General features: G+C 41.5%; 1 protein-coding gene across 3 annotated transcripts in view; it reads right to left on the reverse strand.

Annotated features, from left to right (window-relative positions):
- LOC120515670 (A disintegrin and metalloproteinase with thrombospondin motifs 16) overlaps positions 1–25,051 on the reverse strand; it is a 330,557-nt gene that overhangs the window by 136,017 nt on the left and 169,489 nt on the right. For all 3 annotated transcript variants that reach the window (XM_039736888.1, XM_039736889.1, XM_039736891.1), the window contains 3 exons: positions 24,898–25,003; positions 21,678–21,815; positions 16,484–16,637 (listed from right to left, as the gene is read on the reverse strand). In XM_039736888.1, coding sequence (XP_039592822.1) covers positions 16,484–16,637; positions 21,678–21,815; positions 24,898–25,003 — 398 coding nt within the window. The remainder of the gene's footprint in view (positions 1–16,483; positions 16,638–21,677; positions 21,816–24,897; positions 25,004–25,051) is intronic.

The following is a 25,051-nucleotide window of genomic DNA, read 5'->3' on the forward strand; positions in this document are numbered from 1 at the left end:
TAATAATTTAGTTCCTATTCCAAATAACAATAACGCACATAGTACTCATCTCTGCACCTCCAAAACATTAAATATGGCACTATTAAATGTCAGAGCTTTAACTAACAAAACGTTTTTTATCAACGATCTTATTAGTGATAAAAAAAATAGATCTTATTGCACTAAATGAAACATGGCTGAATTCAGATGCGCGTCAGTTTTAATCGAATCTGCGCTCCGGATTACAGTTTTACTCATTCAAACCGCCAGGGAAAAAGGGGCGGATTGGCTAACATTTACTCGAGCCGATTAAAATGTAAAGATGTCAGTTTTGGTAAGTTCAAGTCCTTTGAGTATCTCGCCGTTGTTATTCATGGAGATTCTCAAGTTCTAATACTATCCGTGTATAGACCTCCTAAATATAACGCGTCGTTTTTTGAGGAATTCTCTGACTTAATGTCAATTTTAATTACTAATTATGACACACTCCTAATAGTTGGCGACTTTAATTTTCATATAGATAATCAGTGTGATCTAAAAGTAAAAGAATTTATGAACCTCCTGGATTCTTTTGATTTGAGACAACTCATAAATCAGCCTACACATAAAGCAGGTCATACATTAGACTTAGTGATTACTAAAGGACTGAAAGTTGATATAAAACAGATCATTGATATTGGTCTATCAGACCATTTTCTTCTACTTTTTAATATAGAAATAATGATAAAAAACACTCATGAGAAGCATATTGTTAAAAAACGCTTCTTTGATTCGCAGCAGCTTTAAAACTTACAAACATTTTAAGCAATCAGTCCGTTTATAGTGCCAGCTATAATAGCGAGGACAATGTAAATAGTAAGGTGGAAAGATTTAATTCTAAAGTGAGAGCTGCTGTTGACATAGTTGCACCTGAAAAGACAGTGAAAAAATCTTCTAGCATTGTATACCATGGAAGACCCAAAGAGTGTCTGATTTAAAGAGAACATGCCGTAGAGCTGAGCGTCAATGGAGGAAGAGTAAACTTACTATCCACCACGAAATATTAAAAGTCAAAATAACAGAATACAATAACACTGTCCGTCTTGAGAGACGCTGCTATTTCTCTAATATTATAAATAACAATGCTAGTAATCCTAGAGTCTTATTTTCAACAATTGATCGCCTACTAAACCCAGGTAGCTCAAAGGAATGCCTCCTAAGTGCTTCCAGTGAAACCTGTGAGGCTGTCGCTGTATTTTCAATCAAAAATTAATGATATTAGAAATAACATAGTATATCTCCCCAACACTAAGGATCCCCTAAACCCCAACATCCTGTTATAAACAAATTAAACTCTTTCACTAGGATAGATTTACCTGATTTACAAAAATAATATCTCAATTAAAACCCTCCACCTCGTCCTTGACCCGATACCAACAAGGTTTTTCAAAGAAGTATCAGGCGTGCTAATTGATAATGTTCTTGACATAGTAAATTCGTCACTAGATACTGGGGTCTTCCCAGACTGTCTTAAGACTGCTGTAGTTAAACCCCTACTTAAGAAACATAATCTTGACCCCTCAGCTCTTGAAAATTTTAGACCCATCTCTAACCTGCCCTTCTTAAGTAAAGTTCTAGAGAAGGCAGTCATTATGCAGTTAAATGACCACCTAAATAAACATGCTATTCTTGATAAATTTCAGTCAGGTTTTAGAACAAATCACAGCACAGAAACTGCACTCGTTAAAGTAGTAAATGACTTGCGGGTAAATGCAGACAGAGGCCATTTATCTGTTCTCATCCTCTTAGATCTGAGTGCTGCATTTGACACCATTGATCACAACATTCTTAGAAATCGCCTTAGTCAATGGGTGGGCCTCTCTGGCAGTGTCTTAAATTGGTTTGAATCCTACCTGACAGGGAGAAAATATTTTGTTAGTTGTGGGAATTACAACTCAAGACACATGATATCCAATATGGTGTTCCACAAGGCTCTATCCTGGGTCCGCTGTTATTCTCAATCTACATGCTTCCGTTAGGTCAGATTATCTCAGGGCACAACGTGAGCTACTGCAGCTATGCTGATGACACACAGCTGTACTTATCAATAGCACCTGATGACCCTGATTCTATTGATTCACTAACACAATGTCTGACTAGTATCTCAGAATGGATGAATAGTAATTTTCTCAAGTTAAATAAAGAGAAAACTGAAATTTTAGTGATCAGCAATAATGGATACAATGAGGCTATTAGAAATAAACTGGATACATTAGGATTAAAAGTCAAGACGGAGGTAAAAAGCTTAGGGGTGATTGTTGACTGTAATCTGAATTTTAAATCACATATTAATCAGATCATTAGGACAGCATTTTTCACTTAAGAAACATAAGTAAAGTTAGACCTCTTTATCACTGAAAGATGCTGAGAAATTAGTTCACGCGTTTGTTTTCAGTCGACTAGATTACTGTAACGCACTCCTCTCAGGACTACCCAAAAAGATATAAATCGTTTGCAACTAGTGCAGAATGCAGCTGCTAGAATCCTAACTAGGAAAAGAAAATCAGAACACATTTCTCCAGTTTTGATGTCACTACACTGGTTACCTGTGTCATTCAGAATTGACTTTAAAATTCTGCTTATGGTTTATAAAGCCTTAAATAATCTCCCCATCTTATATATCGGAATGTCTGACACCTTATATTCCAAATCGTAACCTCAGATCCTCAAATGAGTGTCTCCTTAGAATTCCAAGAACAAAACTTAAAAGAAGTGGTGAGGCGGCCTTCTGCTGTTATGCACCTAAAATCTGGAATAGCCTGCCAATAGGAATTCGCCAGGCTGATACAGTAGAGCACTTTAAAACACTGCTGAAAACACATTACTTTAACATGGCCTTTTATAACTTCATTTTAATCGTAATTTAACTTAATCCTGATACTCTGTATGTTCAATTCATCATAACAACTATTCATGGTGGCTCTAAAATCGGTACTGACCCCTACTCTCTTTTCTGTTTCTTTTTCCGGTTTCTTTGTGGTGGTGGCCTGCGCCACCTCCACCTACTCAAAGCTTCATGATGCTCCAACAATGATGGACGGATTAAAAGGAAGAAGTCTACGTGACCATCATCATCATCAAGCCCTTCCGTGAGAACCCTAAATCCAAAGAGGACTGTTTCATTGATGTTAGGTAGAATTCCCAGAGGGGACTGGGCGGTCTCATGGTCTGGAATCCCTACAGATTTTATTTTTCTCCAGCCGTCTGGAGTTTTTTTTGTTTTTTCTGTCCCCTGGCCATTGAACCTTACTCTTATTCGATGTTAATGTTGATTTATTTTTTTTATAATTATGTCTTTCATTTTTCTATTCTTTAATATGTAAAGCACTTTGAGCTACTGTTTGTATGAAAATGTGCTATATAAATAAATGTTGTTGTTGTTGTAGAGAAGCTTTTGTCTGTGGCACCTCTACATGATAACCACCTTTTTCATCCCTCCCAAACGTACACAGTTTTTAATGTCTGGAAAACATTTGAGATTAAATCACAATGATGTCTTTGCATCCTACGAATGATTACCCTCCAAATTTAGCTTCCCATTAACACAATTTCTCCACTATCTCCAAATCAGAAACTTTACTTAACAAAATCTGCCCAATTTTCCTCACCTCCTACCTATTTCAATTCCAGAAGAGATATTGATCAGTCTTGAGGACACAGACAGCATCTCTATAATATATAAAAACAAATTGATGTCCCTTCCTTTAAAGACCCCAGAGTACAGTGGGAAAAGGATCTCTTACTCAACATTTTGGGAGTGGAAGGCAGCCATGCACAGAATTCATTTGAGCTTCGCATGTGTAAAACATTCAATTATTCAACTTAAAATCTTTCATCGAGCACATCGGTCTCGTTTAAAATTGTCCAAAATGTTTCCAGGGCGAGAGCCAACTGGAGAACATTGCAATCGAGCTCTAGCCTCATTGCCTTGCCTTTACCTCACTACTAGCACGTAGACTTGTCTTGGTAAACTGGCAGAATCCCAGCCCACCTTTTCTAAGTCAGTGGGTAACTGAGGATGCCCTATACTATCTGAAATCGGAAAAAATAATTCTCACTCAGAGGATCTGTTCAAAACTTTTTAAAAATATATGGAAGGATCTAATCAATAACATTTTAGAATAAGCTTCTATATTGAGGAAAATGATACTCTTCCTTCCCCGCTGCTTTTAAAGACTTGCACTGGTTGTTGGCTCTTGTCCCTTTTCTCTTGGGTGGGTTTTGAATTTCGGTTTGTTAAGTTTGACTTGATTTTATGGATTGCTATTTACTTCCAATTAAAATTAATAAAATATATATTCTGAGCTCTCTAACTGTAGTTTTAACCAAAGATGGGGAGGATTGTATCTAATTAATATTTCAATTCATTCAGAATGAGATGTCATTTGTAATCTGCATCTTTATAATGTTCTTTATTAAGTCGTATCTGATTTAAAATGTTAAATGATGATGCTTTCTTTTTTGACATTTAAAATATCAGCGGTGTTCGTGAGGCCATCAGGGACGCATATCCTGTGGTCTGTGTGTGGATTCCAAAGTCACAGTGCAGTGATGGAGACCCTGTGTTCTCAAAATGCAGCCGTCCTTTGGATGACATGTAAAACTGAGGTCCTCACTCTGTGGTCACAGAAGATCCCTGGGCTTCCTTCATAAAGTGCAGGGTGTATCCCGATGTCTTGGCTAAATTGCCCGCCACAGCCTGATCATTCTGCCCCCCTAATCATCTCCTGTCACTAATTGACTAATTTTCTCTCACCCTTTCACCACCTAACAGCTCACTTGTGGTGAGCGTACTGGTTCAAAAATGGCTGCCGTAACATCATCCAGGTGGGATGTTGCACATTGGTGGTGGTTTGACGTCTCATGTGTTGGACAGCACCATTTCTATAGCACACTGTCCCTGTCCCTGCACTGGGGCATTGGGATCCACATTCAGACCACAGGGTAAGCACCCCCAGCTGGCCTCACCAACACCTCTTCAGCAGCAATCCAATCTTTTCCTAGGTGGTCTTCCATCCAAGCACTGGCCAGGTCCAAACATGCTTAGCTTTGTGACCCATTCTGAAGTGCATGTGGTGTGGCGTCCCTCCTGGAACAGGTTCAGGTTCCTTATCTGGCCGGGTGACCAATATAATAGTAGAATCAGGGGAGTTAACCTACTCTAACTATTTACTCCTCTGATATACTTAAAGGCAGCATCCCTGGGTTAGGATTCCCATACGGACACTCACAGGGCATCCTGGGACTTGTAGATAGATAGATAGATAGATAGATAGATAGATGTGAAAAGCACTATATGATAGATAGATAGATGTGAAAGGCACTATATGATAGATAGATAGATAGATAGATAGGAAAAGCACTATATAACAGATAGATAGATAGATAGATAGATAGATAGATAGATAGATAGATAGACTTTAGTATAGTAGGCAGGATTAGATAGATAGATAGATACTTTATTAATCCCAAGGGGAAATTCACATAGTTGTAGTCCTATGGGCTGGCCCTCTAGGGGGATGCTGCCAGGATTCTTAATTCCTACTTTTAGGGGACTTCAGTTTAACCCAGTGGGTCACAAATAAAAGAAGCCGCTCAGTCTTATCCAGGGGAGCTGGAGACGGGTGTGGCGAATGGACAAGACTCACAGGGAAGGTATGGAGCAAGAGGAGAAAATGAATAGTATTGTGCTTGTGCCCCTCTCATAAGGAAGCCTCTATAAGAAGTGATAGTAAGCCTTGCATCTAGACCTTAGACTTGTGTCTGTGTGGTTGTGTCTGGGGGTTTGGGATGCTGCAACGCCCCCTACTGGTCAGGCCATATACACCTTAGGTGTACTCTGATGTCATTCACTGTATAAGAGTTATCCTAATTCATGCAGAACATCAACATTACAAAGCAATAATTTAGAAAACAGTCTTCTCTTTGTGCGTTATAATTAGCTTGCATCTGATGACTCAGGCGTTCGTGCTAACTTGATCCAGTGGTTTATCATGTAATGTGAAGAAAACCCTTAAAGGTTGTTGCTGCTGATTATCCAGCTCTCAGACTTGAAGCATTTATGAGAAACTACCAGTCCTAAAATTAGCAGCCCGAGCAGAGGCCAGGACAGTGCAGTTGTGTTAAAGGTTATGAGAATTTTCTAACTTGTTTGCATTTTGCTTCCATGATATCCCAGTTCTCACAAAGACAATGCAGTAGATTTTGGGTAATAAATAGCACATGGCTTTAATTGATCTACTTTATAAGGCAATGAAAACGTCTTTTAGATTATATTGTACACTTTCATGTAGAATTGTGAAAATGGAGTGCATATGAATTCAAATATAAATGCCATTTACCAAGTCTGCTTTATTCATTATAAGAGTATGGGAGATGGAGCCTACAGCACCTTCAGAAAGTGCTGAGACCCCTTCACATTTTGCCATATTGCAGCCTTGCACTAAAATTATTCAAATTAATTTTTTTACCCCCACATCAGGCAACGCTTAATATCCCAGAATGACAAAACGAGAAAAGTGTCACACATGCGTGTTGCAGGATCTCCTCACTGGCTCATTCAAGGGATGTGATAACACACTGGGGCAAGAGGGGGCGCTGTCGCTAGCTGTGTCTTCTCCTTCGCCTCAATAAGTCACCCTCGCTTCGCTGTTACTTTTTTACCATTTATTTAATCATGGCTAGTGGCGAAAAAATTAGAAAATGGTATGAGGATTACACAGAGTATGGCTTTAACAAAACAATTATTGATGGCGAATAAAGTATCCATTATTCACAAAGCTTCAATTGGTGATCTGTTTTTCTGCGTTAACCTCATATTTTTTCATACTTCTTCTCAAACCAAGGGGGTGCGAAATCAGCCTCGTCCTTCACAGGGGGTGCGAGTGTAAAATGAATCGGGAAGTGCTGATATATATGTATGTGTGTGTGTATATATATATATGTGTATGTATATATACAGTATATATATATATATATATATATATATATATATATATATAGTTTTACTGTCAAATAATGCAAAGAGTACATGTTTCGCTCTAATTCCGGGCTCATCAGGAATACACACACACTGCACCCCCTCTCGGGAATCAAACCTCAGACATCAGCGCTAGAGGCGAAGCCTCTCGTGTTGCGCCATGGCGTGTGGTTCATTTATTTCACAGTATTTAGACGGGGTGTGTGTGTATATATATATATATATATATATATATATATATATATATATATATATATATATATATATATATATATATATATATCAAAATACCAGCGCTTCGCAGCGGAAAAGTAGTGTGTTAAAGAAGTTATGAAAAAGTAAAGGGAACATTTTAAAAATAACGTAACATGATTGTCAATATACAGTAATTGTTTTGTGAGTGTTATGAGTGTTGCTGTCATCAAGGATTTGATTATCATTATTTCTTTCAATCAGGTTCGTATTTGTAGGATGTGTTGTGTTCAAGTTACATTCCGTGTTTGTCAATCGTTGTAAAGATGACAGGTTTCATTCATCGATTCATTTCTTACTGCATCAATAAACAGCTCGTCTTCCTCTTTATCTGAGACCTGACACACTGCATGCACAGTTTTTTTACACTGTCTTCCTTTAGCTGGACATTGACTTTTTCCACCGTGTGCTTTGTTTCCGCAGTTGCTGCACTTATGAATATGCTTGTATGCGTCACTCGCTTCATATTCTTTTGCTGCCTTCTCAATTGTGCAATGTGTTTTTTGTTCAGCGCTCTTTGGAGCTGTTGCTTGTTCTCTGCATACTGCGTTCACAGTCAGTTCACGTGAGCCGCTCGGACTGCATGCATCGAAGGTTCTCAGCTGTGCTTGTGCTATCTCGTGCGATGTCCACGGCTTTATTTAATGTTAGCTCAGACCCGGCACTTAAAAGTTTCTCTCGTAGTTTTGCTGAGTTTGTGCCAAACACTACCCTGACCATCTCATCTTCCTCTGCATAAGAACAGTCCTTCACCGGCGAATATTTAGCGGCAGAGTGTTTCTATTGGATTGTTGCTGATGGACGGCCTTATATGGGCAGGCACTCAATTACGTGGGAGGCGTGACGATGAGAGATGCAACTCCGCCTCACATGGCGACTGAGCTGCAGGCTGTGCCCGGTATATATGTACATAAGTAGGTTCCAGTTATGACCGTTACGTGTAGAATTTCGAAATGAAACCTGCCTAACTTTTGTAAGTAAGCTGTAAGGAATGAGCCTGCCAAATTTCAGCCTTCTACCTACACGGGAAGTTGGAGAATTAGTGATGAGTCAGTCAGTCAGTCAGTCAGCCAGCGAGGGCTTTGCCTTTTATTAGTATTGATAAGAGTACGGGAGATGGAGCCTACAACACCTTCAGGAAGCATTGAGACCCCTTCTTATTTTTCACATTTTGCCATACTGCAGCCTTGTGCTAAAATCATTCACATAAATTTGTTTCCCCCCACATCAAGCAATGCTTAATACCCCAGAATGACAAAGCGAAAACTGTGTCACACATGCGAGTCAGAGGATCTCCTCACTGGCTCATTCAAGGGATGTGATAACCAGCCGGGGCAAGAGGGGGCGCTCTCGCTAACTGTGTCTTCTCCTTCCGAGAATAGCTCCGTCCCTTCCGAGATAAGAAGCCCAAGTGCCAGGAGACCAATATAATGGTAGTACCAGGAGACTTAACTTACTCAGACTATTTGCTCCTCTCATATACTTGACGGTATACTTGAGATGTTAGAGGTGTCTGAAGGAAACATGTGGAGAACATGCAAAATCTATGAAGACAGTGAACGGGCCAGGAATCAAAGCCAGCTGCCTCACTCACCTCACCATGTTGTTAAATTACATAATCACTTTTCCACATTTGCGTGTCTGTGTATAAGACTTTTGTATTGTTAAATAAATGAAATTCTGAAGCAGTTAATAGATAACACTACGGCCACACCGTTCTTGGACTCCAACTTGACTTGTGGCAGAAGTGAGTGTCTTCAGTGCAGAGTTTGCTTGCTTTCTCCATGTTAGTGTGGATTCTCTGTGTTAGTTCAGAACTTTACCATATTCCAAAGATGACTGTGATCATTGAACTGGTGTCATTAAGTTGACCGAGTATGGAGTATGAAGATGGACTCACTCCCATCCAGAGTTCTTTCCTGCCTTGTAAACTCATTACTTTAACATGACTTTCTCATAGCTTCATTTTAGTGTAACCCTGATATTCTGTATATGCATTGTCATAGGTGTCTGTGACCCAGCCGGGACGCCCTGGAGGACCGGAGGAGGGCTTACACCTCCCCAGACCACGTGGGGGCGACCGCCTTGGTGGCTATGGGGACCACAGGTACAGAGCTTGAAGCTCAGCCCTGTAGAGCCCTGTGGTCACCGCCAGGGGGTGCCCCAATGCCTATGGAGCCCTGGACCTCAGCACGTCCGTCACACCTGGAAGTGCTGGGGGGAAGAGGATCGGGGACACCCGGAGTGCTTCCGGGTGCACAGCCGGCACTTCCGCCACATTGGGGGAGTGCCAGCAGAAGATTGTCGGGCGGCACCTGGAGCACATCCAGGTGATTATAAAAGAGACTGTCTCCCTCCATTTGATGGATGGAGTCGGGAGGTCGAGAGACAAGGTCTTGGAGGAGGCAAGGAGGCGGTCTGAAGAGAAAGAGGCATAGTGTGAGAAAGGCCTGGACTTTTGAGGACTTTGAGGTTGTGTGGCACTTGTAAATAAACGTGTGGTGGTGCTTAATACGATGTCTGCCTGTCTGTGTCTGGGGCCCGTTCCACAGCATTTAATTATCATTATCATTCATGGTGGCTCTGAAATCCATACTAACCCCTACTTTCTCTGCTGTTCTTTTTCTGGTTTTCTGTGGTGGCAATCTGCGCCACCACCACCCAATCAGGGCACCGTGATGTCCCTACATTCATGAACATATGACCAGCATCATCAAGTTCTTCCATGTGAATCCTGAATACCATTAGGACTGATTGAGGTCATTGATGTTAGGTAGAATGCCTAAAGGGGTCTGGGTGGTCTCGCGGCCTTAGAACCCCCGCAGATTTGTTTTTCTCCAGACGTCTGGAATTTTTTTTGTTTTTTCTGTCCTCCCTGGCCATTGGCCTTACTTTTATTCTATGTTAATTAATATTGCTTAATTTTATTTTTTGATATATTTTGGTTTTTTTTTTTCTTTTTTCATCATGTAAAGCACTTTGAGCTACATCATTTGTATGAAAATGTGCTCTAAAAATAAATGTTGTTGCTGTTGTTGTTGTATCTAATGCAGCTGGGATAAGCTAAGGCCCCCAACAGCAATTTTTCCAAAAAGGCAGGATAAGGATAATAGTCAGATTTACGGTAATTAGATACTTGTTTAAACATACCTACAGAACAGAAAGCTAATTTAATCCTAAAACAGTTTCAAAAACATCTACTGTTATTATTGGGTATGAAAGTTTGACACTTCGACGGATGATTAATCCAAAAGTATAAAGAAAATGGTTCCCCTTGGATTTCAAAGTCTTTTTGGGCTGAAGCTGGATAATGAAAGAAATCTTAAAACTTATCCAAGGGTATTTAGTGGTACAACACATGGCGGAACATTTAATACAAAAATAGGTGTGCCAAAGTGCTGAAATCACAGACCAAGGCACAGGACTGCTATATAACTTCAAATCCGCAATAACTTTTATGAAGTGAAATTTTTAACAAAGCTGTTTCTTACATCCAACACATTCAAAAACACTTCAGGTTTCCTTTTAATTAAAAAGCACCACCTACAACATAGTATGTCCCACAAGTAAATTAAATATTCACAATAAGCACAGACATAATCCTGTTAAACCATGACATACGGGGTCTACAGCGCCTTTAGAAAGGCTTCAGGGCTTTCACTTTTTACACGTCTTATTATGCTGCTGCTTTGTGTGAAAATCATTTCAATTCAATTTTCCCCCATCAAACAAAATCTAATGCACCAGAATGACAAAATTGAAAATAGGAGTTTAGGAATCTTAGCAAATGTATTCAAATTCAAAAAAAGTGAAATATCCCATTGAAGCAAGTATTCAGACCCTTCACTCAGTACTTAGTTGAAGCCCCCTTTGGCAGCCATTCCAGCACCGGAGTCTTTTCGGGTCTGACGTTCACACACCTGCGTTTGGGATTTTCTTCATGACAAATCTACTCAATCTCTCTAGTGTTGGATGGAGATCGTCGGTGGACAGCTGTTTTCAGGTCAGGTTTAAGTCTGGACTCTAGTTGGGACAACTCAAATATATCCATGGAGTTGTCCCTAAGTCATTCTTGTGATGTCTTTACTTTGTGCTCAGGGTCATTGTTCAGTTAGAAAATGAACCTTCAGCCCAGTCGGAGGTCCAGAGCACTCAGGAGTAGGATTTTATTAACGATATCTCTGTAGTTTGCTCCATTCAGCTTTCTCTTGACCTGATTAGTCTCCGAGACCCTGAGGATGCCACCAACATGTTTCAGCATTTGAGTGGCATTGCACAAGTGATGAGTGGTGCCTGGTTTCCTCCAAAGAAAGAAAGAAAGAAAGAAAGGCTATATTAAAGATAGATAGATTTTAGTATAGCAGGCAGGATAAGATAGATATATAGGTTTTAGTATAGTCGGCAGGATAAGATAGATAGATAGATAGATAGATAGATAGATAGATAGATAGATAGATAGATAGATAGATAGATAGGTTTTAGTATAGATAGCAGGGTTCTCAATTTCCGGTCCTAGAGGGCCGCAGTGGCTGCAGGTTTTCTTTCTAACCCTTTTCTTAATGAGTGACCTGTTTTTGATGCTAATTAACTTCTTTTGAATTCATTTTAAATGACCTGCACTTGAAGACTCAGACCCCTCAACTATTTCTTTTTCCTTCATTAGCAGCCAAACAATAACGAGATACAAAATGAGCCAAAACAGAACCAGCAAACTGTGACCATTATACAATATCTGAAAATAAAGAAAGGAGGTTATTGTATTTGGACCAATGGCTTCTGATGGGGCTGTCAGGGATCAGTTCGGCTCATTAGCTGGGTTTTGCATCCGATCCTTGGTTCCGATCTTTACTTTAATAGATAGATAGATAGATAGATAGATAGATAGATAGATAGATAGATAGATAGATAGATAGATAGATAGATGGGTTTTAGTATAGTAAGCAGGATAAGATAGATAGATAGATAGACAGGTTTTAGTATAGTAGGCAAGATAAGATAGATAGATAGATAGATAGATAGATAGATAGATAGATAGATAGATAGATAGATAGATAGTAAAGGCACTACACCAGATAGGGAAAAACATGAAACAATAGGACTATCGTACAACCCAGAAGCACTTCCACTAGGCAGTCACCCTGGCACCGGAAGTACTCCTAAGTCCTCAATAAAAGGTACTACACTCCCTTGTCCAGGCGAGTCGGAGCTGGGAGGAAGGAAGGTAACACTCAACTGGAGGAAGGCAGTGTGGTAGTGGGAGTATTGTGGAGACAGGAAATGTTGATTGTAGAGAGAGACAGAGAGAGAGATCGTGTGGGGGTTTTGGGGTCGCAGATGCCCCTGATTTCCACCACAGTAGATAGATAGATAGATAGATAGATAGATAGATAGATAGATAGATAGATAGATAGATAGATAGATAGACAGGGGATGTTTAGCTTTTTACAGAAGCTCTTTAAATGAATAAATACATACACACATAAATAGGTAGACAAGTAATTAAGTAAATAAATTTACACACACACACTTTGGTCTGAACACACATCAGATTGACTGTAAAGTAAAAAAAAAAAAAAAGTAACCTTCTGCCTTGGCAGTCCTACTCCCAGTGACGCGTTATACAGGCATATTGCTGTTGGTGTAAAGGAGCCCCCGTCTCGTTACTTGAGACATTTTTGCTAAATGATTCATTGGCTGAAAGTCCTCGGTGTTGGTGTGTCATGCAAAGGATGTGCAGCTTTGTTCATAATGGCACTCATTTTTGGTTTAATTCTCTCCTCCACTATGACCATCAGGTGGTACAGGGGGTGTCCCATAACTGAGCCACAGCATACAGTAACAGAAGGTTTTTTTTGTTGATTTATGTATGAAACCATTGCTTTGTGTGCTGTTCAGAAAACTGTATTTTTTGGAAAAAATATTTAGCTCTCAAAGAGTTAACTAGCCTGTTGATATGGTGGTCCTCTCTTGTAGTGATGTTACCAGTCCAGCATACCACAGCAGAGAAAATCACACTGACCATCAGAAGAGTTGTAGAAGATGTGAAGGATGTCACTTCCCACATTAAAGGAGCTCACTCTCTTACAGAAGAGGAGTCTGCTCTTTCCTTTCTTCTATAGTTCCTCTGTGTTCTGAGACCAGTTTAATCTATCAATGATGTGGACCCCCAAGTACCTGTAGGAGTGCACCACCTCTACTTCCATTCCTTGAATATTGATCAGACATGGAGGCTCTTTGGGAAATTTGGCTTTTTTTCAGGGGCTCATAAAATCTACTCTCTATATATAAAATCCTAAGCCTAAAAGTGCAAAACCTACATACTGTATATATGTTTGGTATTATTCTTTTCAGAATTTATCAAACTTTAATGTGATGTTGTTAGATTTTCAGTTTTTAAATTATAAACTTAAAAATATAAAGAACTCACGTGCCATGAGACTTTGCACCAAAAGAATAAAAGACAAAGAGTAGGACAGCTGCTGTACAGGTCTTTAAATGTTTGAAGTGCCATGCGAGATGCAGATTATGCTGCACGGCAGCAGCAGCAGTAAGCCAGCAGCTGATCAAGCAAAGAGGAGGTAAAAAAAACTGTATTTGTTTCCCATTGTACCACCGTTTAAGAGGGGGTTTCGGAGGAGCAACCGCGTCTCCTTGGGGTGCGTTCAGCCCCCCTCTTCACAACATGAGCAGCAGAGACACGAAATGGCTGGTGCGTAGTGTAGGCCGGGGAGTTTGGCAAGCGAATAGAGCAGGGGGTGAACCCCCTAGTAAATAAATAAATAAATAGATAGATAGATAGGTGAAATACATGTCATGTAATTTTCTAACCTGCGTAATCCTTAAAAGGGTAGCTGGGAGTGCTGGAGCCTATCCCAGCTAGCATAGGGCACAAGACAGGAACAAACCCTGTTTTTTTTGGCAAGGATTTAAGAATGGCCAGATTGTAGACCTTGAACGGCCAAGTGTTAAAGAAAAATGTAGAAAACTGGACAAATAAGCATTGTCAGAATCTCCGAGTCATAAACACCTCATCACTTTTTCTCATTGTCTTTGTGAGAGCTGCAGTGGCAGCAAGCCAAGCAAGTCAGCCCAGACCTGTCTGTCCCCCAGCTGCAAATTCCAGCTCTTCCCAGGGAATTCCCAGGTGTTCCTAAGCCATTTGAGAGATTTAATCCTTCCAGCATATCCTGAGTGTGCTGCTAGATTTTTTCCCAGTGTGACATACCCAAGCCACCTCAACTGGTTCCTCTCAATCCAGACGAGCAGTGACTCTACTCTTAGGCTCTCCAAAATCACTGAGCCTCTCAAACTACCATTGAGTGTCAGCCCACCAATCCTGAGAAGGGACCTCATTTCCCTCACTGATACTCACAAACTCATTCTTGTGGTCATTACCCACAGCTCTTGTCCATAAGTGAAGACATGGATGTAAATCGACCGGCAAACTGAGAGCCTGGTCTTTAGATTCTGTTCCCACTTCACCACCTTGAACAGGTACAGCACCCCTTGCACAGCAGCTGCTGCTCCAATCACATTGTCAATGTCAAATTCCCTTTTTCCGTCACTTATGAATAAGATCCCAAGATACTTGAACTGCTCCATTAAGGGCACGTGTTGTCCACCTCACCTGGAGAGAGCAATCCATTCTTTTATGAAAGATAACCATGACCCCACACTTGGAGGTGCAACATCCTCATCCCAACTGCAGTCAGATGACGCAAAGAGGACAAAATCATCTGCATAAAACGACAATGCTACCCCCAGTCCACCAAACTAGGCACATCGACAGGTACGCCTTGATATCCTGTCCAAGAAAACCACAAACGAAAGTGGTGATAAGACACGGCCTTGACGGAGCCCGACACCCACACTGAACAAAGTCAAAGTATTCTGACTCAAAACTCACTTTGTAGGGAATGAATAACACAGAGAAGCGGCCCTGCTACCCCATACTCCTAAAGCACTTGCTACAACACATGCTGAGGGACACCGTCATAGGCTTTTTCCAAATCTACAAAACAAATGAAGGCTGAGTCCTATGTACTCTCAAGCGACTGATCCAGGGAGGAGAGATGGTCTGCTGCTCCATGGCCAGAATGGAATCCCTGTTGTTCCCCTTGTATCTCTGGCTGTAGAAAGATTCACTGATCTTGACTTTGCTGACGATGCTGGGATGTTCTCAGAGTCAATGGAGGATTTGATTGGGACTCTCGAGAGGCTGCGTGAGAAGTTGGAGTGTCTGGGCTTGCGATTGACTTGGATAAAAACCAAGAGCCAGGCCTTTAATGACCTATTGGGCACGGCCATCAGCAGTGTGTCTGTTTGTGGAGAGAGTGTCGACATCGTCGAGAGGTTTACTTACTTCGGCAGTGACATTCATGTCTCTGGTAACTCTTCCTATGAAGTCAGTAGACGGACTGGGAGAGCACTGGGGGTCATGAGGTCCCTGGAAAGGAGTGTGTGGCGCTCCCGATATCTATGCAAAAGGATGAAGGTCTAAGTCTTTAGAGTCCTGGTGCTTCCTGTGTTGCTATATGGTTGCGAGACATGGACGCTATCCAGTGACCTGAGACGAAGACTGAACTAACTTCAGTACTGTGTCTCTTCGATGAATCCTTGGGTACCGCTGGTTTGACTATGTGTCAAATAAGCACTTGCTTATGGAGTCAAAAAGAGGCACATTAATTGCATTGTGAGCATCGGTTATGGCACAGTGGCCATGTGGCGCGATTCCCTGAAGGTGATCCAGCTCGGAGGATCCTTGTTGCTGAGGACCCAAGCAGCTGGACCAGGACATAAAACCTGACAGAAAGAGGGTAATTATCTGGCCATTATGTCTGCCTGGGGAGTTTCCAACTGGGATCCTAAGGTTTCATCGTCTGATGGGTTCAGCAACACCCTGGACCAGTGCAAGCTCCCCAACCTGACCTGACCTGACCTGACTTGCATCTTTGACTCAACTATCAGACTAAGCCTTCCCTCCAGAACCTTTGCATAAGCATCACCTGGAAGGCTAAGCAGTGGGATGCCACTGTAAATAAAAATACGGGGACCACCATACCAGTCTGCCATTCCAAGGGTGCTTTACCAACCTTCAATCCTCATCCAAATTAAAAAAAAATAAAAAGCTACAGGACACATCATAGAACATGAAACCCCACGGTAGGCAATCCAGCATATGAAAAAGAGAACAAGATGATAGACTTGGTCAGTATCTATTAGGGTCACACAAACCTTTTTGAAGTCCAGAGTGCAGAGTTTGGCCTTTTCCCCAAACTGCCACTTGCACTGGGTGTCGGCGTCATACAGCTCCCCTGGAAGCTTCTCCGGATACTTGTACTCCCTCGTGGACGTGGGCTCGTCTACTAGGCAGGTGGCTTGGGCAGAGCTGCAACAAACAGCATCAAGAAAACAAACAAGTGCCATTCACAATCCAGCCGTCTGTTCTAACATCTCATTGGAAGTGAAGATGCCTATGGACATGCCACCTTCACCGAGCAAAGATTAGAATACAGACATCACATATCACCACGAACAAGTACGAACACATGCACTCCAAATATCCAAATCTCAGCAAAACACATGATTATGGGAAAGAATAAAAAAGAGAGACCTCCGAGAATAGAACATGCAAAGACTGGAAGTGGGAAGTTTGCAATGCTTCTCCCGGTCCCTTGTCTGTCAGTTTTGGGAACAGAAGAGACTTGTAAGACCCCTCGATTGACAGGGTCTGCTAGAGAGCATTGGATGGTTGGGATAGAAACCAAATGAAAAGTTTCATTCATCTTGTCTCCCTTGGCAGGCTCAGCTTGTGGGTTCCTACTGTAAACAATCCTCGTGTATTTTGGCATGAGAAGCACCCAGGATTTACGGCCCTTTTTAATGTAATTATTCTTTACCTCATAAATTGTAATTTTCATAACAAGCATCAACAAATATCTGTAATCCTTGGAACCGGCTTGCATCTATTGAATTTTTTTTCTTCATTGTCCATGCCTGCCATAACTTCGTAACATGTAAATGTTTAAAATGCCACACAAAAATCTACCGCAAAATGCTGCAGATGTCTTTATATGTGCACCAAGGGGAAGAGCTTAAGAAAACATTTGGGAGAGAGCGAGACATTCAGCCAAGTAAAACCTGCCATTTCCAAATAATCCCACTGGGCCGAAAAAAGGCCGAGTCAAGATTTGAAGGACCCCCAAGATGATACTTTAGATCTTGCGCAATCAACATTTCCTGGATGATGTTGTTATTTGACCGATTTTTATCGAACATCAGGTCAGCTTGAATGGTTCATACCAGAAATAAGGAAGTCTTCAGACCCCCTCACTTTTGTGCCCATCAATCTATATTCAATAAACCCAATATGATAAAGTGAAAACACGTTATCAGAACGGCTTGCAAATTTATTAAAAATCAAAAACGGATCGACTCACCAGCCAAAGATTTAGGTTTGTGGGAAAGGGTTTGACATCATACAGTATGTGGCTTTAATGCTAATGCTCACCATCCCACCTCACCTACAGTCAGGTCCACAAGTATTTGGACAGTGACACAATGTTCTTAATTTTAGCTTGGTACGCCACCACAACAGATTTGAATTAAAGCGATCATTAAGTGATTGAAGTGGAGACTTTCATCTTTAATTTAAGGGGTCTACAAAAAAATTGTATAAGCAAAAGCAATTTTTTTGTATAACCCCTCTACCCCATTTTCAGGGGCTCAAAAGTGTTTGGACATTTGACTGAGAAGCTGTTCCACAGCCAGGTGTGAGCAGGTCCCTCATTATTTCATTAACTATTAAGCAGGTAGAAGGTCTCCAGTTGATTCCAAGTGTGGAATTTGCATTTGGAAGCTGTCACCGTGACCTCTCAATATGAGGCCCAAAGAGCAGTCCATCACGGTAAAAATAGGCCATCATTGGGCTGAGAAAACCAAACAAACCCATCAGAGAGACAGCAGAAACACCAGAAGTGCTCAGCTCAACCATTTGGTACATCCTTAATGAGATGGAAAACACTGGTGAGCTCAGAAACACCAGAAGGCCTGGACAACCATAGAAGACAACTGTGCTGGATGATTGCAGAATTCTGTCCTTGGTGACGAAGAACCAATTCACGATATTTAGTCAAACGAAGACCACTCTCCAGGAGGTAGACCTGTCATTGCCAAAGTCTACAATCAAGAGAAGACTTCATGAAAGTTTTCCTGCCAAAAGGACTGAAAACCAGAAGCTCCGATATCTTTGTCAGTTCTGTTCTGCACTCCTGTCGGAAAAGATCTCTCAGCAATTATTGCATGTTTTTCATTTTTGCTTGCCATTGAATTATATGGAGTTACCAGGCTGGTGCCCCAAAACTCTATCTTTGTAATCATGTTTCTTTTACAACACACATACACACACACACACACATACATATATATACTGTATATACACACATATACAAACATATATACACAGTATACATATTGTCACACAAGTGTGCTTAGGGAGCAGTCAAAGGGACCAATTTTAAGGGGGCTGAAACATATTACTAATGCTTTTCTTCCTCTTCCTACAGACCAACAGAAGAATAAATCTTGTTTTCCACACCAGTTCGTTCCCAGCAACATCATTTCCGGATCTCCAAAGATGTCATCACTTCCATCTCTTTCCAGTGATGTCACTTCTGGTCCCTCAATGATGACATCCCTTCCGGCTCCCTCCATTGACATCACTTCCACTTCCTCCAAAAAACCTGTTCTTCCTTCATTTCAGCCATGATATATAAAGCACCATCAACTGTATAAGTCTGTCTGATGTATTATACAATTACGACCAAGTTTAATCAATTTTCCATGACTCATCTGCCAGGACATTATATGGAGAAGCTTCCCCATCCCTTAGTTTTTGTCTCTGTTTATTCTTCTCTGTGGTGGACAGCCGACAGCTCATCCCGGCTGGGACGCCCCTGAGATGGAAGAATGGGGGAAGGCAGCTGTTCCAGGACACTGTTTCCCCCAAAACACTAGATGGCAGGTTCCCTGGAGTGTAGAGGTGTCCCGGATTCCCGCAGTGTATCCTGGGACTTGGAGTCTGGTTTCTCAGCCCTGTTGGGTGCCTCCAGGGGGTCCTGTGAAAGGAACTGGGGAGTCATGCTTCCCTTGCAGCCCGGAAGTACTAGTGAGTCATGAGGAATGAAGCCCCAAAGTACTTCCGGGCTGATTAAAGAATTGGGATTCTTCATCTGACCTGGAAGAGCTAGCAAGTCACGCGGGAGGAAGAACAGAAGCACTTCTGGGTCAAGGACTCTTTAAAGGACTGATGGGAACCCAGCAAGCAAGATGGAGTCGGGAGGAGTAGGACAGAGCTTGCTGGGAGGTGTGGAGGAGAGATTGTGTTTATGATTATTATTATTATTATTATTATTGTTGTTGATGATGATGTCGTTGTTGTTGTTATTATTGTATATTCACTTGCCTGTTTATTATGGCTGGGGTGTTTTGGAGGCACTGCTTAAAAGAAGAAAATTTGCTTTTACCCTGTGTCTACGTCTGTCTGTTGGGTTTAACGGGGCAAAAGAGCCCCCAAGCATTTGACTATATATATATATATATATATATATATATATATATATATATATATATATATATATATATATATATATATATATATATATATATATATATATATATATATATATATATATATATATACTCAAAAAAAGAAACGTCCCTTTTCAGGGCTGTGTATTTCAACAATAATGTTTTAAAAATCCAAATAACTTTACAGATCTTCATTGTAAAGGGTTTAAACAATGTTTTCCATGCATGTTCAATTAACCATAATCAATTAATTAACATGCACCTGTGGAATGATGTCGTTAAGACCTTAACAGCTTACAGAAAGTAGGCATTTAAGGTCACAGTTCTAAAAACGCAGGACACTAAAGAGACTTGTCTACCGACTGTGAAAGATGCCCAGGAACCTGCTCATCTGCGTGAGCGTGCATTAGGCATGCTGCAGGGAGGCATGAGGACTGCTGATGTGGCTAGGGCAATAAATTGCCATGTCCGTCCTGTGAGGCGCCTAAGACAGCTACAGGGAGACGGGAAGGACAGCTGATCATCCTCGCAGTGGAAGACCACGTGTAACAACACCTGCACAGGATCGGTACATCTGAATATCACACCTGCGTGACAGGTACAGGATGGCCACAACAACTGCCCGAGTCACACCAGGAACACACAATCCCTCCATCATGCTCAGACTGTCCACAATAGGCTGAGAGAGGCTGGACTGAGGGCTTGTAGGCCTGTTGTAAGGCAGATCCTTACCAGACATCACCAGCAACAACGCCGCCTATGGGCACAAACCCACCTTCGCTGGACCAGACAGGAGTGGCAAAAAGTGCTCTTCACTGATGAGTCACGGTTTTGTCTCACCAGGGGTGATGGACGGATTCGTGTTTATCGTCGAAGGAATTGAGCACGTCTGGGACCTGTTGGATCGCAGGGTGAGGGCTAGGGCCATTCCCCAGAAATGTCCAGGAACTTGCAGGTGCCTTGGTGGAAGAGTGGGGTAACATCTCACAGCAAGAACTGACAAATCTGGTCCAGTCCATGAGGAGGAGATGCACTGCCGTACTTCAAGCAGCTGGTGGCCACACGAGATACTGACTGGTAATTTTAATTTTGAGCCTCCCTTCATTCAGGGACACATTGTGAAACATTTTTAGTTTATGTCTTATGGTGTTGACTCTTTTAGTGTTCATACAAATATTTACACATTAAGTTTACTGAAAGTAAAAACAGTTGAAAGTCAGAGGACGTTTCTTTTTTTATATATATATATATACACATACACACAGTATATATATCATTACCAACATACCAACAATATACAAACAATACTTTTGAAGTCATTTAAATTGTTACTTAGACTTCTACAATGAAAATCTATAACCTACTAAAAATGCAAATTTACTACGTCACTTACTATTTCAAAATTCAAAAGTGGGAAATTATGGAGAAGTGATGACATTGGCCAGTGTCACCAAACCATCACTGGGCCGAGGGACTTCCTGAACTTGTACTGCTTATAATTTCCCCATTTTGGGCAACTAGGGGTATTTTGCTAAGGGGGACAGCCCCCACATTGGGCCAATGCAGTATCAAGTTGGGTTTCCTCAAGCCCACACTGCCCATAGTCTGCCCAGAGGGGGGCGCTGTGTGCATGTTTGCCAGGGTCCATATTTTAACAGTAATCATTGCTGAATTCCTTACTCCTTACTCCTTACTGACTCAATTCAAGTCTTTAGGGATACTTATGAGGGTGTGTTGGTTGTTGAGAGAGGCATACATAACAATTCGGAAAAATTGTTACAAATGGAATACAACATATGAAGTTAATGATAGAATTAGAAACCATAAAAATATAAATTACCTTAGAAATCTGTTCAGATATTGCCGACTACATGCAGACCAAGAAAAGATTCCATTGTGGCCTGCTAATGTGGGAGACATTATGTTGCCCTCAGACTTCTTACAGACATTGCCTTCACCGTCATGAATCATCCCAAAGCTGTATGGAGAAAATAAATACATTTAAGCACATAATAATACATAATCCATATTAATTTTAAAGGCAAGATCAATAGCACAGCTGGGTCAGGTGGCATAAGCTGCATTTGTTTGGAGATTTCTAGTAACTTGTTCTTCCACGCCTGCAATACTAAAACAAATGAAGTAGGAATAATTTCTACACCAATAAATGACAGAGAGAATCATAGAAGTGAACAGAAACACAGATCAATTGTTTTGAAATGGAAGTGCTTAACCACACCCAGATAGTACAATATAAAAGATTTTTATTTTATGTAAGTCATTTGGGTTTGAACCAGTGAGCCAACCAGGGTAAAATGTATGCGTTGTGCGGTGTTATTAATGTTATTAGTTTCGGACTGTAATTAATTTGGCACTGTACAGAAATTATATAAAGCGTGGCACAAGAAAAAATGAACCATCTTCGACTGGCTGGCTCGAGCTATTATACAGGTGGGAGCCAATGGTGCCAGTTTCGGTCAGTATGCAAAGGTACTGTTTATAAATTGTAGAAACCTGCAAGTCAGCTGAGACTGAGGAAGTCACTTGGATGAGTGATGTAACGTGTCTCCCTGGAAAAGAACTATGTCCAGATGAGCTGAATCAACTTTCTAGAACAAAGCCTTTAACTTTAAAATAGTGGCCAGAAAATTAGGTGTCCTAGGGTTGAACTTTGATCTTTGATCTTGTCATTGAAGGATTATTGCTAAAGTCAGACCCATATTGGGACACTGAGAAATTGATTCATGCTTTTATCACTTCATGGCTGGATAATTGGAACTCTTAGCAAAACCAGTCTGTCCAGGCTGCAACTGGCACAAAATGCTTCTGCAAGACTCCTCAGCAGGTCTGCGTTCTCTGCTCTCATCACCCCTATTCTAGCCTCATTACAATGGCTGCCAGTTAGTTACAGGAGCCAGTTTAAGACCCTAAACGATAAAGAGCTCAGAATGGCCCGGCTCCAGAGTATCTTAAGGACCTGCTGAATTTATATCATACAGGAAGACCTCTTAGATCATCTGACCAGTGCTTGCTTGATATTCCACACATGCGACTCAAAATAAAAGGGGATAGAAGAGCCCTCTTTATTATGGCCCCCAAACTCTGGCACTGCCTCCCCTTTGATACCAGAGCATCTAATTCTGTAATTCCATTTAAAACTCTATTATTTTAGACAGGCATTTCTTTCTTGTTAGGTTGTTTTGAGATCTTTCTATTATCTATATATTTTATCTGTTTATTTGTTTTTAGATATGATGGCTGACTCATGGGCGGCATGGTGACGCAGTGGGTAGCACTGCTGCCTTGCAGTTAGGAGACCCGAGTTCGCTTCCCGGGTCCTCCCCGCGTGGAGTTTGCATGTTCTCCCCGTGTCTGCGTGGGTTTCCTTCCACAGTCCAAAGACATGCAGGTTAAGTGCATTGGCGATTCTGAATTGTCCCTAGTGTGTGCTTGGTGTGTGTGTGCACCCTGTAGTGGGCTGGCACCCTGCCCGGAGTTTGTTTCCTGCCTTGAGCCCTGTGTTGGCTAGGATTGGCTCCAACACCCCCTTGTGACCCTGTAGTTAGGGGTTGGAGGATGGATGGATGGCTGGCTCATTTTATTCTTTTTTTAATCCAAATTTATATGAAATATTACAATGTTTTTTATTACTTTTATTCCTCGTTTATGCCCTGTGGGAACCAGCCTCGACACGAACAGACACCAAGACAACTTATGTCCAAAACACACACGTTTTGTTCTGTTTTCTCAAATACTGTGCACTAGTCGCTCACAGTCCTTCCTTCAATTAGTCTTTTCTGGCCGCCTCCAATCCTCTCTGGTAAGCTTCGTCACTCTCCCTCCCAACTCCGGCTCCTCGACTGGAGTGAGGTGGCCCCTTTTATGCAGTACCCGGATGTGCTCCTGGTGCTTCTTGATGATCTTCCTGCTGCACTCCCTGCTGCCTGAGCACCCAGAAGCACACCAGGCTTATTTGTCTCCTGGCCTAGCAGCATTCCGTTTTGTGGAGGAAGTGCTGCAGCCCACGTCTCCTGGAACGTCTGGGCAGACCCTGGTGGTGGCTACGTGCCCCCAACCGGGTGGAGCTTCCCAGCTCCGAACGTGTGACCCACATGCGAACCAGGGCAGTTGCCCTTTTCGTGTCCCTGAGGAGGTATTGGTCCTCTCCCGGTCCTTCCACTTTCCAGGCATCCCAGCTGCACAGATGCCCCAGCCTGTTTTGTTTTGTCATTGTAAAGCACTTTGTGCCTATCGTTTCAAAAGTGATCTATACATAAAGAAATGAAAAATCTGCAGCATGCATGTCCAGCTGAACAAATCTGCAGAAATGGTGAGATGCCATCATGTCAACATGGACTGGAACCTTAAAGGAATGTTTTAAAACATCCTGTGGAATCCATGCCAGGCAGAAGTGGGGCTCTTTTATAGTGGTCTGAAGAATTTGCTCCATGAGTGTCTCACATCTTTGCATTTTTTCTCAATTAAATTTGGATAAAACAGCATTTACAAATCACCACTTTCTGTTTTTATCGGCCATTTACATCCACTGCCCCAACTTTTTTGGAAATGGGATAGTATTATTGTATTGTTATTATTATTAACAGCAATGTATTATTATTAACAGTAACTAAATAAATATAAATAAAGTACAGACTTACTTAAACTAATGATAACAAAGAAATCTATTAAACAGGTTTAGTAAACAAATTAACATAACACCCTGCCTAATCCAGTTCAGAGCGGTGGGTCGCCAGAGCCCATCCCAGCTTCAAGGAAAGAACCAACCTTGTGCAGGGTGCCAGTCCATCAAAGGGCACACACATATACACACCCACAGTGCCCGATCCAGAATCCTCCATTAATCCAAAACACACAGACATCTTTGGGGATTTGGGAGAAAAGGTGAAGTACCCAAAGGAAAATTCACATGCACACAGGTAGGACATGCACAGCTCCACACTGACAAAGATCAGGAGGTTGGATCCATGAGGCAGCAGCGCTAACCGCTGAAATGCCATTGTGCAGGAAATTGTGTGATGAAGTAAATTATGGGTTCTTACTTATGGCCAGATTCATGGGCAATAGTGAATGCCAGTCCAAGTCCGGTGTCTTCATTAATGGTACAGCTCCGGTATTTACTACACATTCCACTGATGGGTGCAAAACCTGTGGGGTAAAGAAACAAATATATATAAACTCATTATGCACTATATA

The sequence above is a fragment of the Polypterus senegalus genome, chromosome 15, assembly GCF_016835505.1.
Source record: "Polypterus senegalus isolate Bchr_013 chromosome 15, ASM1683550v1, whole genome shotgun sequence".
NCBI lineage: Eukaryota > Metazoa > Chordata > Cladistia > Polypteriformes > Polypteridae > Polypterus > Polypterus senegalus.